Source organism: Castanea sativa, chromosome 4, assembly GCF_040712315.1.
Source record: "Castanea sativa cultivar Marrone di Chiusa Pesio chromosome 4, ASM4071231v1".
In the NCBI taxonomy this organism is placed as follows: domain Eukaryota; kingdom Viridiplantae; phylum Streptophyta; class Magnoliopsida; order Fagales; family Fagaceae; genus Castanea; species Castanea sativa.
This window is the reverse complement of record NC_134016.1, coordinates 41,995,613-42,012,045: the sequence shown is the minus strand read 5'-3', so window position 1 is coordinate 42,012,045 and position 16,433 is coordinate 41,995,613. Positions and strand designations below refer to the sequence as shown.

General features: G+C 37.3%; 2 protein-coding genes across 5 annotated transcripts; both read right to left on the bottom strand.

The window, feature by feature from the left end:
• Positions 1–577: 577 nt before the first annotated feature.
• LOC142632217 (CASP-like protein 4A3) lies at positions 578–3,387 on the bottom strand. The gene is made up of 3 exons (XM_075806640.1): positions 2,529–3,387; positions 1,458–1,593; positions 578–971 (listed from the first exon to the last, which is right to left on the bottom strand). Exons 1-3 carry the CDS (start codon positions 3,230–3,232, stop codon positions 777–779), a joined length of 1,035 nt encoding a protein of 344 aa, XP_075662755.1. The 5' UTR covers positions 3,233–3,387; the 3' UTR covers positions 578–776.
• A 4,931-nt stretch (positions 3,388–8,318) lies between these two features.
• LOC142631131 (protein EXECUTER 2, chloroplastic) lies at positions 8,319–15,352 on the bottom strand. 4 transcript variants are annotated; one of them, XM_075805213.1, is made up of 11 exons: positions 14,830–15,348; positions 13,352–13,468; positions 13,204–13,269; positions 12,142–12,248; positions 11,971–12,052; positions 10,279–10,974; positions 9,725–9,851; positions 9,456–9,625; positions 9,259–9,333; positions 8,896–8,988; positions 8,319–8,794 (listed from the first exon to the last, which is right to left on the bottom strand). In XM_075805213.1, exons 1-11 carry the CDS (start codon positions 15,148–15,150, stop codon positions 8,693–8,695), a joined length of 1,956 nt encoding a protein of 651 aa, XP_075661328.1. In that variant the 5' UTR covers positions 15,151–15,348; the 3' UTR covers positions 8,319–8,692. The 4 variants fall into 4 exon arrangements, 3 of the variants coding, with proteins under 3 accessions (XP_075661328.1, XP_075661330.1, XP_075661329.1); XM_075805215.1 differs by having other exon boundaries at positions 13,352–13,494; positions 14,830–15,346; XM_075805214.1 differs by lacking the exon at positions 9,259–9,333 and having other exon boundaries at positions 14,830–15,351.
• Between the last annotated feature and the right edge of the window lie 1,081 nt (positions 15,353–16,433).

Sequence of the window (16,433 nt, the reverse complement as noted above, 5' to 3'; positions counted from 1 at the left end):
TTCAAGGTTTTTCTTTTCCAATAAAAATAATTCAATACTTCAGAATTCTCTTGGGCTTTTTTCCCACTATCTGGTCACCCAACTAGGCCTCGAAAATTTCCAGTGTTTGGCTTACCGTGTTCATATTTTTATTGGAGGAAACGTGATCAGACAGTTTTTTTTAATGAGATTTGAACACAGGGTTCTTGGGTCAAATTATCAAGAGTCAATACTAGAACAAAAGTATAATGAAACTCATTTGATTAATGTCTTTTACAACACTATACTTCTGCCTTCCGTGCATTTTTTCATGCATACTAATGGGACTCTTACTAATTGCATGAATTGCCTTCAAGGTAATGGCTAAAATTGTGCAAAGTCATTTCATAGATTGGATATGTAATCATCCCTCTCACAATGTAAAGACTCCACAATCATGTAAGATTCACACGTTGCGAGAAAAGATGCAGGTATATTCGATGAACAGACATTTGTGAGAGAAGAAGATGTGTATATAATTGATGTACAGTTGTGGGATCCAAATACCTGAGCGGAAGTGGATCGTTCAATGCAGCCAAAAACATGTAATCTCTAGTGAGACACTGGAATGGTTTCACTTTCGATGCCATTGAGAATCCAAATCAAGCAGCCCAACTCTTTACATTATTTTATTTATCTAATTATGAAGAAACAAATTCTATGACTTTATGTTTGTCTGTACAACATAAATATCTGTGATACAGCATAAAAATTGGAAAGGAAGAAGAAGAAGAAGAACCGTAAAGCTTGTTCCATGATCATGTAGAGTCTTGTGCAAACAGGTAGTAACCAGAGATGAGGGAACTAAAGGCAAATGCAACAAAAGCCAGGAAGGCCATCCCGACTGATGCACTAGCCATTATTGTGAACTCATCTTTCCCCCAGTTTGATTGCCAATCATCAACCCGGCTTGCTGCTGATGAGGATGCTGATATGAGAAGATAAGCTAGTACCTGCAAATCAAATTAACAAAGTATTACCTACCAGCGCAAACACATGTTACTCAGAATGTAAACTGAACGTGTACAAGCAAATAAAGGACACGGGCATTTAAGCATAACCACCAAAAAAAAAACACCCAAGACTAATCTGTATGAACACCTGTACTGATTTTGTATCAAACCACCATCTTTATCATATCATAATGTGTTTAGAGTCTTTACACCCAAATTAGTCAAAGCTAAAACATCGTGCTCTAGCTAACAGCACCAACTGCCACCAAATCAAGGATGCTTGTCTAACTCATATAATGTCCAAGATTCATTGTCTACTGCACTAAAATAGTAAAGTAGTGATATCCTAGTGATATATGACAGTACTGATATGGAAAGCCCCAAAAAGTCAAACCACAGTTTAAACTAAATTACAAGATTACAATATTGCATGGTGCCTTTGTGCAGAAAACATGACAGTATTGAAATGGAAGTCACACTACTTGCCTGATCCATGAAGAATGTAAAGTGGCGACGTAGGTGGTGGCGGATGACATGTTTCCCAGTGATCATATTGTAAGCTAGATCATATGCTTGAAACCCTGAATATACAAATGCGATAACATTCACAGATAAACAATACCTGCAAACAAATGAGCTTTACAATCACATCAAATCTCTCAAAAGAAGAAAATAAGGCGAGAAAATGGTTGGGAAAGGGCGGGTGGGGGTGAGGGGGCGAAGAAGAAGAAGATGAAGGAAACATAAGCAAATATTTCTGGCAGATAAAATCCATCTAATGCAGTTATGTTGTACTACTCAGTCATTTTAGGCATGATTTTTAAAGGAGAATCCAATAAGTTGTTTAAATATTAAATTTTAAAGGATCAGAAAGTAAAGCTTTAAGATATGTCTAATTGAATTTGAGGTAAGTTAAGGTGGGCACTTTTCATTAATTCATAGGGTAATGTTCACCCAGGGCACATCAAAACGACATGGAATCACTGGGTCCTACCAAGCACATAAGGGTAGCAGTCTTCGCTGAACTGATAAGAGACAAATTGATTTCTACGTAAGCTCTAAGCTAAGGCTCCTTCCACTCAGATTAGTTGAACATAGCTGTACAACAATCCACACTGTCAATCAAACACCTACGAGCAACTAACCCCACCCACCAAAACCAGTTACCGGGTAATCCAGGGGCTATTCACCCCCGATGGGCTAAGCAAATTAGCCGAAAACAACCCCGAAAAGATACACTACAAACCAATAACCATTTCAGTCTCTCTTTCAAAGTCTCAAAATCACTCTTCATGCTATAAACCTCCAAACACAGACCCATCTCGAGTCCTAATTTTTTTTAAATACTACTACAAGGCTCTTGGCATCTATGTATACAAACTTAACACAAATCAAAGACATAATTAGCACTAAAATTCTTCTTTTCCCAAAATTTTTAGTTTATTAAGGCATATTCAACTTTCTAACATAGTCAAAATCTTAATTATCACTGTTAACTATATAACTTAGCAACAAAATCAAACAAGAAAAACCATTACACTAGAGAGAGAGAGAGACCTGTACTCAGTGTAACGGTCAAAGGAGTCGCCGCTCCAGCCTTGAGTTTTATCGGCGGCCATAACCGAAAACGAAATCAAACAAAGCACAATCTCACTGAACCTAAACCCTAGCGCAGCTTTTCCCACCATTATGTCTCTCTTAGACCTCCTCAACATCGACATATGCGCCGATCTCCGACCGTCCTCAACTCCGCGTCCTACTACTCCGGCTCCGCCGCCGCCGACGCCGCCGCTAGGACCTACCTTCGTCACCGACATCGGTGGCTCCTCCCTCATCGCCCTGTTAAACACCACCAACGGCGACGGCGACTTCTCCGTCTGCGTCGCGGAGTTGTTGTTGTTGTTAGTGAGGTTCGGCTTCTCCGGCGTCGACTGTTGCGGAGAGAACTGAGTGTACTTGTCGAAGGCGACGACGGCTTTGGAGTAGTCTGGCGGCGGCTTCTCCGGCGAGGCCTCGGGAGAGTGGTACGGAGGCGTCTCGGGAGGGTCGCCGAGTTCGGATCGGAGCGGCGAGTGGAATCGGAGGGGCGAGTGAGGCGAGTCATTGTAGTGAGCCGATGAGTCGGAGTTTTTCGACGAAGACTTCTTCATGTTCGCCTTGAACTTCTGGTTTTGCTGCTGCTGCTGCTGATGCTGTTGCTGTTGCTGTGGTAATGTTTCTTGGCTTTGCTTTTGATTTTGATTTTGAGTTTGAGTTTCCATTCTTTGCTTTGGCTTTCTCTGATTTTAAGGCGAGTGAGAAAGAAAGAGAGAGAAAAAGCAAAAGAAAGTGTCTGTTTGGGGACTCGGAAAAAGGAAGTTTGAGTAAGCGAGAAAGTGAAAGTAAGAGAGGCTTTAGCTTCATGTTTTACGAAAGTACGAAGGGTTAGGTCGGTTTAGAGCCAGCTTATTCGTTGAAAATTAAAAATTTATTACTAAAAATATTGTAGTGAAATATTTTTTTTTTAAAATATTGTTCACACGTTTTTAGGGTATGACTGGTTCATAAATAGTGTGATGGGACCAGCCAAATAAAAACGCAGACTCGTTAACTCGCAAATGCACGTTAGGGTCTGTTTGGATAGAACTTATTGTTGAAAACTGAAAACTGAAAATACTGTAGCAAAATAATTTTAAAATGTGTGAATAGTACCGCAGGACCCATTTTTAATGAAAAAGTGGCTGAAAAGTGAAATTTGTGGGTCCGTGAACAGTACACGATGCACTGTTCACGGAAGACAAGTCAACATCTGCGGCTGGAAAAAAAAAAAAAAAAAAAAAGGCTTCAAACGCAAAACGCAAAACGCAGCTCCCTTTTCAGTTGAATCCAAACACATTCTAAGCCTCCAATTGGATGCAAATTATAAATGAAAATTATTTAACTATTCAACTTATTTTTGTTACTATTCATGACTTATTGTACTTTTTGATACTATTTATAACCCCACTATACTATTTCATCTAATTTTTACCTTTATTTACAGTACTTTTAGCAATAAGTTTTCAGTTTCAAAAAAAAAAAACGGACCCAGTTTCAGCAATAAGTCTAGCACCACAACTATTTCACAATTTTGTCACGTGATGATTGGTAAGTATGGAATCATGCATCGATATGGATCCACTATTTTATTTTCACCACTTACAACCCGCTATGTAGGTAAGTTACAGTAAAAATTATGAACATTGTTGCGGTAATAAACTTACCCTCTATGAAAATTCTAAGACCACATGAGCGTTAGGAATCCTGCGTCTGGCGTATTGCGTTTTCCTCATTCTTTTTTTTTATTTTTTATTCATGCGTTTCAGCTTTTAGGAGACAAAGTGTTGTTCATGTACTATTTACACACTATTTACGCACTGTTCAAGGGACCTACAGCCACTTTATTCAAAAAAAAAAAAATGGGTCCTACAGTACTATTCACATATTTTAAAATTATTTTAGTACCGTATTTTTAATTTTCAACAAAATAAACTTTATTCAAACGGATCCTACGAGTGGTAGAGTAAAAATAATAGCTCTACAGATCCATTACTCACGACTTATCACATGAACAACTTGCTAATCGAAATGTGACAAAAGTTGAAAGCTTTAGGATTACTCTTTACTAATGGTCTGTTTGTGGGGGCATGGCACGTGGCTTTGTTTTTGGTGGCTTGTTCATTACTAGTTAACCAATGGAGTGTCGCCAGGACATTTCGATATTCTTATTTTTTTTTCAACAGTTGGTTGTTGTATTGAGCTCTCATAAAATATAGTATTCATTAAAAACCAAAAGGCTATCATAAAATATAAAGGTATTATAATATATAATGTTAATATGATAGGGGGTGATTGGTATTAATAAAGTGGTGATGATAAATTAATTAAAAAATTATATTAGCAGTGGACAAATACGAAAGTGATGTACTCCAAATTCTCTTATTATAACTTACTATGTTAGTAATTTTATAAAAGTTTTTTCAATATTTCATAAAAAGTTTTCTGAAATAAATACATTAACTACTCTTTTAGAAATATATTATAAAAAAAAAATTATGTTCATATAATCATCCTTTTGTAATTCCTATCCATTATTTAAACTATTATTTTAATTAACAAGGCATTAACTCAAAAATTTTATTGTTTTGAGGTACAAAATGCTATTGTTTCTTTATAATTTAAGGTAAAAAATAAAAAATTATTTATCCAGATTCAGGTGAAAATCCAATAGTATTGAAATTCTTTATGGTGCTTGATGTCCAGGTTTCGACCCCGCCTCCCCCTCCCCCTCCCATACTATTATTTACTTAGAAAAGAAAGATGAAATTTTAATTTATACAGTGATTTACATGATGAGTAAACTTTGCATATTAATTTTAAACTAAAAAATAATTACAAAATTTTATAATTTGAGTACACATTGCAAATACTAGGAGTATAATTTTAGTCACACAAGAAAATTTACAATATTTTTCACAATTATTATGGTGATATATTGTAATTAGTGTATAATAAAAATGGTATTAATAGTAGACTAATGTAAAAGTCTTCAAGTAATGTTCCACCAATCACACTTGTCACCATATTAAAGTTCTCAAAAAATTTTGTATTTCTAGCATTACTCGTAATAGAATGTACTCTTTTTGCTTTAACCCACAGATAATTCCCAACAAGCTTTCAGTGGAGACTTTCTGAGATAAAAAAGTAAAGGTTGTTCTTTTAGGTTGCTTTAAGAGTGGGCTATTCTTCTTGTATGATAAAGCTATAAAGATTAAAGAGCACCAATTCCTTCCAACTTTTTTTTTTGTCCCTCGAAATGAACAGATTCTCCCACTTTAGTGTCAATGATATTCATGCGTCAGATACACAATCAAAGGAAGCATCCCACCAAATAAAGCTACTTGGCCTCTAACCAGAAGATACTTGTGAAAGCCTTATACCCCTAGAAGTTTCAAAAGGATATACCTAAAAGAAACAAGAAAAGCATCACTCACTCTCTCTCCAGGTACTGAGAAATTTTTAATTATTTTACCTTTATGTCTTAATTAACAAAAAGAAAACACCAACAATTTTCCCTCATTACTTTTCAAGTATTCACATGATATATCACAATCTAAATTTAACATGATGTCAATGACCAATTATGTAAGTTTGTGAGTTGCAACTAAACATTTGTAACACAAATTTAAGTCCAATAGAGCATGTCACATAATTTTTTTTGTTGGATTCAAATTGGATATCAGCAGGCATAATGGCAACTTTCTTCTTTTCTTTGTTTGGGTACAAGGAAGAAAGGAAAAAGAATCCTTACCTAAGCTTGAGTTGGATACCTAAAGTGAAAAATTCAAATCCTTCCAATATACCCTAACCGGTTTAAAAATTTAAACCCACACCCATTAATAAAAATTCTCAATCACTAATTGGGGTGGCAAAGTAAGCCAAAACCCATTTGCCCACTCAAACCCACCCACTTTAATTGAGTCCAAATCTTCTGTCCCACTTTTTCTACTCCACTCTATACTCCATCAATAAAAACTTGCCACGTGTTTACCTAATTAAGTAAATACTATCATTATTAACTTATTAATGCTACCGTTAAAAGTGAGTCCAAATCTTCTGTCCCACTTTTCCCGCTCCACTCTATACTCCACCAATAAAAACTTGCCACGTGTTTACCTAATTAAGTAAATACTATCATTAATTAATAACGGTAGCATTAATAAGTTAATAATGATAGTATTTAATTAATTAGGTGGACACGTGACAAGTTTTTATTGGTGGAGTATTGAGTGAAGCAAGAAAAGTGGGACAGAAGATTTGGACTCCACTTTAATTGAACCCAAACCCATCCAATTAGGAGTCCAAATCTTCTGTCCTACTTTTCCTGCTCCACTCTATACTCCATCAATAAAAACTTACCACGTGTTCACCTAAGTAATTAAATATTATCATTATTGAATTATTAATGCTATCGTTATTAATTAATAATAGTATTTAATTACTTAGGTGAACATGTGTCAAGTTTTTATTGATGGAGTATAGAGTGGAGTAAGAAAAGTGAGACAGAAGATTTGGACTCTGCAATTAGTTGGGTTAAATGGGCATCAACCCAATTAGACCCAGTGATTATTGGGTTTTAACAAAAATCTATTAAGGCCCATTTAATCCAAAAACAATATACCCAAATTCAACCCAAACCTTCCCATAAAAATAAAAATAAAAAGTCCTCAAACGTTTCAGTGTTTCAGGGTTTTCATTTTCCTTCATTTTCTTAGCTTCCAAACACTTCTCTCTCTCCTCTCGCTTGCTTGCTCTCTCTCTCTCTCTCTCTCTCTCTCTAGCTCTCACAGAGAACAATGAGACACAACAAACACAGCACAAATACCACCGCCAAGAGAACCACTTCTTCGACAGCTCTTTCGGCGAGCACTCATCACGCCGAGCCACCCTCCATCTCCGATTCTTCGACACCGACCTTCTGCGTCGTTACTCTCAAGGCCAAAGCTGTCTTCATCGATGGCGTCAGCCGCGTCGAGGAGGACAAGGAACCGTTGGACCCATCGATCAGAAGAGACTGCGTGGCTGAGCCAGAGAAGATTCTTTCGAGTGCAGCGAAGTCTAGGGTTTTCAAGAGGGTAAAGGAGGAGTTTGGGGTGCTAGGATTTGTGGGGTTAGGAGGGTTTGAGAATGTGAGGGAAGTGTATCAATGGAAAGGTTTGAAATTGGAGGTGGATGAGCCTGATTTCGGGTTTAGGACTTTTATGAGATTGAATTCAAAAGTAGTGATCCTGAGGAGGCCAAGAAATTGATCGAAGAGATTGGAATTTTCTCGAGAAAGTTAGAGAGGGAAAATGAATGAAATGAAAGTTTCTCAAAAATAAAAGAGAGAGAGAGAGAGCACAAGTGAGAGTTTTTTGGTTAGACTTGAAGTGGGGAGGCAATGGAGGAGAAAGATAAAGAAATTTTAGATCCAAGAAAAGTTTTTTCTTTTTCCCAGGAAAGTAGAGTGGAGACTAGAGAGAGTGAAAAAGGTAATCCAAGAAAGTGTTGAGATTTTTACTTTAATGGCATTTTGGTAATTTTGATAATTGGGTGAGTTGAAGTTTACCCATAATAATTGGGTTGAGTTAGAATTGGTATAAAAGCAATTAGTTAAATGGGTTTTAATAGATAAATAAGTTTTATATACCCAACCCAATTATGCCCACCCCAAACCCACCAATATTCACCAACTATTAGGGTAGGATTGAACCAAAAAAACCCACTAAACTGACCCATTGCCATTTCTATGCCCCACGGCCCAAAAATAAAACTCTTCATAACTAACAATAATCTCAATTATCTACCTTTACCATTTTACTAGCTTAGTAACTATAACATCCTTACACAAATCAGCATCCTGAAGAACTCTTCCTCTCAAACACATTTAAACTATCTTAGTAATTACAATCATTTCGCCTTTCTATATTTGGTTGGTCAGCAAAACTGATATACAGCTCAGTAAAGAAGCCAAAAAAGATGAGAAAATTTTGAAAAGAAGGCTAAAAAAAGAGATTAAAAAAGCCCCTAAAAATGAAAAAGGGGAAAGAAAGAGAAAAAAAAATAGTTGGGGGGGGGGGGGGGGGGGGTGGAGAGTTTAAAACTGCCTTCTCTGCTCAAACATGGTACGAATATTCTCAGCATTAAAAGCTCAATCTAATGGCTCAGTCAGGTAGCTTTAATCGGTTGAACAACACAAGAAAACTCTGTTCAGGTACAACATATAGGAAACCAAGATCTGCGCCTTTGACATAAGGACCAATGCCCTACATAAAAACACAATAAAGAAAACACAGCTGAACATTTGTGTCGCAGTTAGAAATCAGGCTTGTACTGAGAAGAAATGCTAGCACAACAGTTTCATTACCTTGCCATTTAGTTGGAGAAGTTCTCCATCAACCCATTGTGGATTTCGGAACCCAAATTCTGCTATTCTTCCTTGACCCTTGAAACTCGCAACCTGGTCAAATAAGCATTTAGAATCAGTTGCATGTCTGAAAGGTCCAAGGTGAACAGATTTTATGCAGCCTAAAAAGTGGAGTATATGCAATGATACATGTCACAAATGCATTTCCATAGCACCAAATACATGGTTGAGGATCTCTAGTGCTTGGTTTCAGAATCAATGAGAATCGAGTACATATCATTGCAGATGCATGCATGGATGCATGTGCGTGGACACACACACACACACACACAAAGAGAGCTATCTAATTGCAAGTATAATTACCACTCCTAATTCATCTGGATACATCCCACGGTTGGACGAGCGATTTCCTCTCCCAATTTTAGCACGAAATGTCACCTAGACACACAAAAACTACATAGCTAGTATTATAATATCCTTTACTGTGCTTATATGGCAATTACATACAAAAACCAAGCCAGCATAACCATATAACCATCAAGAAATTTAAAGCCACAAACCTGGCCAGCAGGTACGTTAAGATCCCCAGTTAGCTTCACTGCCTCTACATATTCGAAAAACTCCATATCTGAAGACTTGTCTTCATCATCCCCACCATTCCAGTGACCATATTTACGCTGCAATTGTACCACCTCAGTGCCATAAGGGCCAAATGCACCAACATACAGGCCTACACTTCAACAAGCCAGTTACAGCATCAAAAGATGTGCTTTGATTGAATTTCAAGGGCAACAAAGAAAGAAAGAAAATGGATAAAATGTAAAGTCACCTGAAAAAGGGTCTAAATCTCCTCTGGAAGTAGTAATCCGATTAAAAGTTGTATACTCAGATAATATGCTGCGCTTTTGTGCTTGACTAACAGCAAGTTTGACAATTTCACGCACATTTCTGGAAACCTAAAATTAAGTTAAGAATTAGTATACTTACTGTCAGTGAAAACATACCATTGCAACCAAAAGTAACGTAGAGCAAAAACTGGGGGGAGGGATAAACCTATCCAAAAGGCAAAATTACAGTGTTTTTATTAATTTAATGGAATTTCAGTGTTTCCTTTTGATTCAATCTGGACCAAAAAAATGCACCAACATGCAGACAACCTCAATTACAACCAATGAAGGCATTTTCTTAATTTAAAAAACTTACTTACAATGCATAACAAGAAATAATCCAAACTAAGTCTTCCCAATATTTATGAGTACTAAATAAGTGCTTCTCAATATCCTATTATGTGCCAATCTAGTATCGTTTATAACAAGAAGAGTATTCAACAAACATAATGTCCACATCTCAATTACTATACAACTCCCTAAATCTCAACCTTACCTTTGGAGAAATTTTTTCAGCACTCCAAAAGGCCTTGGCAACATCAGAAGGCATAAGTTCTGAGACACCTTGAGCTGCTAGAGCAGCCACTTTGACTCTGGACACTTTACTTTCTCCGTTATCATGATCTAAGCTTCTCCCAGGGATATGTAGCACAAAAGAATCTCTCTCCATATCTTTAATTTCAGCAGGAAGACGTACATACTCATCCTTGCTAGGAGTATCATCACTGTTATGAACAACCCCACCAATAAAAAGTTTCATATCCAAATCCTTCTCATCTTCTGAGGCATCACTACCTCCTCCTATGGTGACCTCATCAGGCTGAATCTCATCCAAATTACCAACTTCATTTTCAGAATTCTCAGTAGATCCTGCCTTCTCGTTGTCTTCTTGCATCAACTGCTTCACAGAGTCACTGTCCTTTATCACTTCCTCAGCAACATTGACATTCATGACTTTAACTTTCAATCCTGGAATTTTTTCCTTAAGAAAATTTATCACACTTTTAATTCCCTCCTCAGTCACTCCCTCAGTGTTAGTTCCCTTGTCCTCAGTTCTCTCTGCCTTTACTTCATTTTCCTGAACATCTACTACAGATTCATTCTCCACTTCGGAAGTAGAAGGGTCTTTTGTGAGTTTGGATGCTGGACTGGAATTTGTTGAATTTCCTTTGGCTCGTTGCAAGCATACCACCTGTCAACAGACAGTAATTTATCAGAAGCATTTCACATAAACTGCAACCAAATTTGGAGAACCTGACATATCCGAAGGAAGATCCCCCACTGAAGAATGTCAGTAGACTAACAAATCTGAACTGGGTGAAATCCAGCCTGGATGCTATATATGATACTCATCAGTGGACAGTCTTTAAATAACGCCAAGTCAGTTTGAGGCCAAATCAACATTCTAATCCTGACATGGATGCAGTCCTCAAAAGGTAGCACTCAGAGTAATTATAGAAATTACAAGTGGACTTAATACAATAAAATAAAAGAAAAAAATTACAACAATGACCATGGCTGTTAGTCCCATAAGCCTTTGTTGAATCATTGACCCAAATTTTCAAATCACACATCCAACATATGAGAATTGCATTGCAGTTGACCAAAGGGGAAAAATAGCAGGCAAATGCATATAATGAATAGGGTTTATAAGAACAATATTGACTTTGTACAAGAGGGGCTTCCAAATCAGTTGCCTATATTGATCTTGTGAACTGCAACTTAATCAGTTGTATGTATATGAATGGAGAAAGCATAAAGATAAACTATTTCTAATCAGCCTGGTCAAGACTTGGTAGTTGCAAGTAGTATCCCAGATCTATGAGAACTCTTAACTTTGAGACAAATCAAATTATTAACATGGTACACTGTCTCAGAGCTCATTGGAATTGTATGAGCATAAGTGTTTTTAACAACAATGCACAAGCACATCCAATCGAACACACACAAAAAACAAGAAATGAGAAGGGATTTTGGGGCGTGTGGTTAGGTAAGGTTCAGAATCATCCCAAGTTTCATGACTGTGTGTCTGAAATGCCCAATCTAGGTCAAAACTCAGCACTACCAGAGCCAAATCAAACTATAACACATAAGCTAGTCATCCCCGGGTCATCTTCCACAATCTTGAAATTTAACCATGATTGAATACAATATAAGTGATAATCTAAAAGGAGCATCTGTAAGTCACCTGCATGACATATGTCTCATCGGTGTCTTTTACCACAAATATTTCAAATAATGGAGTTCCGGGAGCTGCAGTCACCAACTGCCTGCAACAATCAATAGATAAGACATCAAAAAAATAAGAGAGAGAGAGAGAGAGAGAGAGAGAGAGAGAGAGAGGAAATACGAATCTTACCTTGGACTAAAACTCCTGCATACAAATCTGCCCACACCTGGAGTTATGCGTATTATTCTCCCAAAGGGATCATCTGAATCTTTTGAGTAGCCCACCCACCAACCTACCTACATATATAGAGATAATGGTTTAGAGTAGACTAACAAACACTTCATCCACTGAAGAGACTCATCCTGCCATCAGGATTTGAATAGAATATTAAACAGAATGACAGCATAGTTATTAAATGGCTGATTAAAACTGATTGAAACCATCTAAGGAAATATCTTTATATGTAAGGATGTGCTCAGCAACAAAGTTTCCTTGGTCAGTATAGACATTACCATCTACCAAGCCATCCATTTATCAAAAAAGGAGTCACATAACTGGAGTGTCATATATCACAAGTAAATAAAACAGCTTTATAGAAGTGAGTTCAAACAGCTCTATGCCAGAGCCCCACTTATCAGGTAATTATTGAAGAAAGTAGGAAGATCACAGAACTCTATTAAGTTGAACAACAATCCCTAACTGGCTACCAATCCATGTTCTCCACTAACTAAAAGAGATAAAACTCACTGTTCAATGTTATGGCAGTTCAAAAGAATTTTCAAAAACATGTTGAAACACTTCAAATTAAATTCACTCTCCCACAAAAACAAATATAGTAAGAGTCACAAATGTATTCTCATCAATGTTAATTTTCCTATCAGTTTCTTTTATGTCTAACTTTCTTTCAAAAATTCTTTCTCTAACATAGTTGGATCACAACTGATGCCATCCCATTCTTCTAAAATGGTGGCGAGTCCCAACAAAATAAATAAATGCAGAGAAACATGAATTCAACCAACACAAGATGCTCATAGTCCCATTAAAACTAATCTCTTCTTGATAATAACCTCTTTTCACCTTCTACTTTTTAATTAGTAACTTGAAATTAAAATGAATAAGAAAAGACAAAGACAATGCTATTGAGGGCAAGGAAGATAATAACAGTGAAGGGGAACTGCAAACCAGGTTACTAGAACTGGAATAGGGTGACTATTGAATATAAATAGAATAGCTTATAGTTGCTAAGATTACCAGTCCACTTCCTGTGTACCTACACAACCTTGAAGCATCATGGTAACGCTCTTCGTCAACTGCATGCTGCAAATAAATAAATCAGATCAATTGCCAAACTATGACATGTGCAGGTCCGCAAATCTGGTGATTCAAGTGTTGAGCTGACCTTCAACTGAGACATGATTTCAGCAACACTGTCCTTGGATGTAGCTTCCGCAATAGCCATTTTCAACTTCGCAGCTTCTTGGAAGTCTTCCTTCTCAATTGCATCTTCAAGTTGAAACTACAAAGCATGGCTTCCCATCAGAACTAAAAAAAGACAGAAACTTGTAAATACCTATCTAAAATTGAGTAATCTTTTCATTTTCATGGCATGATTTCAACCTGAGACTTGAGAGCTACAACTACCATCACTCAAGCCAAAACCTAAGGGCGCTTGCTTTAAGTATAATACTTACCAAAAAAGGAAAAAGAGAAATTTTAACCATCATGTGTAAGTTCATCAATCTGAGTTATGCTAAATTTTGAAATGTTACTTATCATTCTAGCATATCTTTTAGTGTAATGAAATAAAAGGTTGTACTTAGTGCAAAAGCTTCCACTTTTTGTGGGGTTTGGGAGAGGTGATTGGTAGGCAGCCTTAAAAAGCCCCCCCCCCCCCCCCAACACCCTTTTTTTTGGAGTCAGATTCTTGGGCTTGAACTCACAACATGTGTTTTTTTGGTGGAAGGCACTTGCCATCGCACCAAGGCCTGACCTCTATAACTTAAATGTACTAAGTACATCTAAGTTTTTGATTTGCAAACCGATAAGAATTCACAGCTTATTTGACAGTGCAAACATGACACAGCCTGTAGTTCTCCAAAATAAATCTTGGCACCATTATAGATAGGTGGTCTTAAGGCCATTATGCAGTAGAATATTCCAAGTTACCAGCCATTTAGTAGCGACTCGAAACTTTCCTGATATATGGCAAAGTTAATTAGAAAAACAGTTATTCCATCTCAGTTTTGAGCTTCCAAAATGGTGGGATGTGATCCACTAGTCTATAATTTCATGATATTGGTTCCATGTCCGGATAATTCTTTGGTGCCATGGGACTCAGAAAGTCACTCCACTTTTAAAAGTCACTACATTTCCTCACACTTTCCACGAGAAAACATGGATGTGAAGCACAACCAAAAGGGGACAAGAAGGACAAAAAAAAAAAAAGTGGCGGAAAGTAGCAACTTTTGTGCAACGTGACACTTTTGAGCAGCTGTACCAAACTCCCAATGACATTAAAGTCTCACTCTTTACATTCCAGAAAACGCACATAATTTCTATTCCCAAGTTTCTCATGCTAATTATAGCAACTGAAATCAGGAATTTCTTAACAAAACCAATTCCAAGTTAAATTGTTAAAGTTCCTCAGTTTTAACCTTTTAAAGCTATATTCAATTCCAAAACTTCACACCCCATAACATATCTACTTGGGTCATGTTTATATGAACTTAAAAAGCAATCACAACCATGAAATTTCACTGAATTTAGCAACTGGGCAGACTTTATTAGAAACCCCCTTCCAAAATATCATAAACAGATTAAAAAAAAAAAATCAGCTTTATCTCTGACACAAAGAGAGAGAGAGAGGAAAAGGAATACCTTTAGAACAGAGGCAAAGCTCTCAGCTTGTTCAATCTCGGAGAAATGGCGGTTCCATCGGTTCCAATCCCATTCCAAAGAAGAACTGGTATTGGTGCTGTTACTGTTACTGCCATTAGAGCAACGGAAGCTGGAGTTCTTGCGGGTCTTATTGTTAAAAGAAGCGTTCTTGGTCTGAACAGAGTAGCCCCAGCTCCAACCCACAACGAAACTCAGATGGGTTTTTGATTTCACAGATGAAAAATGTGAGAAACACAAGCTTGGCCTCAGTTGGGTCATTGGGATTCCTTGTCCCACGCCCCATGTATTAGCCACCGACATATCACTCTCTCTCTCTAATGTTTGTGAATCTGTGACTGTGTCTGTGTTTTTTAAGATTGGAGGTGTGCTTGAATTTCTCAATCTGTGAAAAAATGGTGTTTTGGACCTTTTGGTTTGTAAGAGAGAGAGAGAGAGGGGCTTTGATTCTTAGGATAGGATGGTGGAGTGGGGACTGGGGATAAGCTAAGCCCAGGTCGAAGAAAGAAAGAATATCCAAAGCCCTCAGATCCTATGAAATTTGGATCTGTGGGGTCCATTTTGATTTGTCTGTCTCTTGATGATGAGGAGGGCGATTGTGGTGGGCTGGGTACCCTCTCCAACTTCTAACCCGCGTGGCCACGTCAATATATGATAAGTTCCCTCGGGCATGAGAAGTCCTCTCGTTTTACCGACATCAGATTATTATAGAATTAATTCATTGGAGATAACCCCCAAGATGATGACGATAGGATCTCAAGATCTCAAGAATCATTGAATGATGACGATAGGATCTCAACCATCTTGAATGTACTGAATCCTTTATTTGTATTCCCCTTGTTGTACTTCAATTTCATATTGAATGAATTCAGCTTTCTCATAAAAAAAAAAAAAAAAAAGAATCATTGGTACATTAAGCTAACGTTAAGAACACAAATTTATGTTCAAAACCAAATTTTGTGATATTGTTCGCTTTCATTTATGAGGATAATTAGTGCCCCGTGTTTCCTCAAGTGATAAACACATAAAGGAATGCTATCAACTAGGGCGCTATTGGCCACTAACAATTCGCTCAATGGCTGCTTGGGTTAAAATTTTCCTTCATTGTTGTAATTAGAATAATAACAATTGTATCAAAAAAGAATAATAACTGACGAAGCAAAAGTTCATCAGTCGTTATGAATTCGTCCAGATAGGGCCGGTCACACTCCTGTGTCATGACGGAAGCAAGAGCTCACTCAAATGGTCACTGGTGTAGTGCTTGCCACAACGCCTCCGATGTCAAAGTTAGTGTGGAAGAAGGTTTATAACAATAAAAACCAAAATAGCTCAGTATATCTTGTGACTATGTATGTACCTTGTATTGGCGTTGTGAGAGCTTTATATATCCCTCTGGATTCTAGCCGTTGTGGTGTTAATGTCTTTCTTGATAACGTCTTCAACTGAGTAATGACATTCAATACGTTTCCAACGGCTCGTCCAGTTGGTTTCGTAACCGTCTGGGACATTATTGGTAGCATTGAATGGTCTTAATCATCCTCGTCAGTAATGTGGATAATCGGTCAGGTTCGTCTGTGGAGTCGATC

What these genes read in the sequence shown, in the direction of transcription:
- LOC142632217 (XM_075806640.1), bottom strand. Translation starts at nt 3,232, where the DNA reads ATGGAAACTCAAACTCAAAATCAAAATCAAAAGCAAAGCCAAGAAACA. An exon ending in GACCGTTACACTGAGTACAG is followed by an intron (nt 1,594 to 2,528) that starts GTCTCTCTCTCT and finishes ATTTGTTTGCAG; the next exon opens with GTATTGTTTATCTGTGAATG. An exon ending in TTACATTCTTCATGGATCAG is followed by an intron (nt 972 to 1,457) that starts GCAAGTAGTGTG and finishes TTTGATTTGCAG; the next exon opens with GTACTAGCTTATCTTCTCAT.
- LOC142631131 (XM_075805213.1), bottom strand. Translation starts at nt 15,150, where the DNA reads ATGTCGGTGGCTAATACATGGGGCGTGGGACAAGGAATCCCAATGACC. An exon ending in TTAACGTACCTGCTGGCCAG is followed by an intron (nt 9,334 to 9,455) that starts GTTTGTGGCTTT and finishes TTGTGTGTCTAG; the next exon opens with GTGACATTTCGTGCTAAAAT. An exon ending in ATCCAGATGAATTAGGAGTG is followed by an intron (nt 8,989 to 9,258) that starts GTAATTATACTT and finishes TTATTTGACCAG; the next exon opens with GTTGCGAGTTTCAAGGGTCA.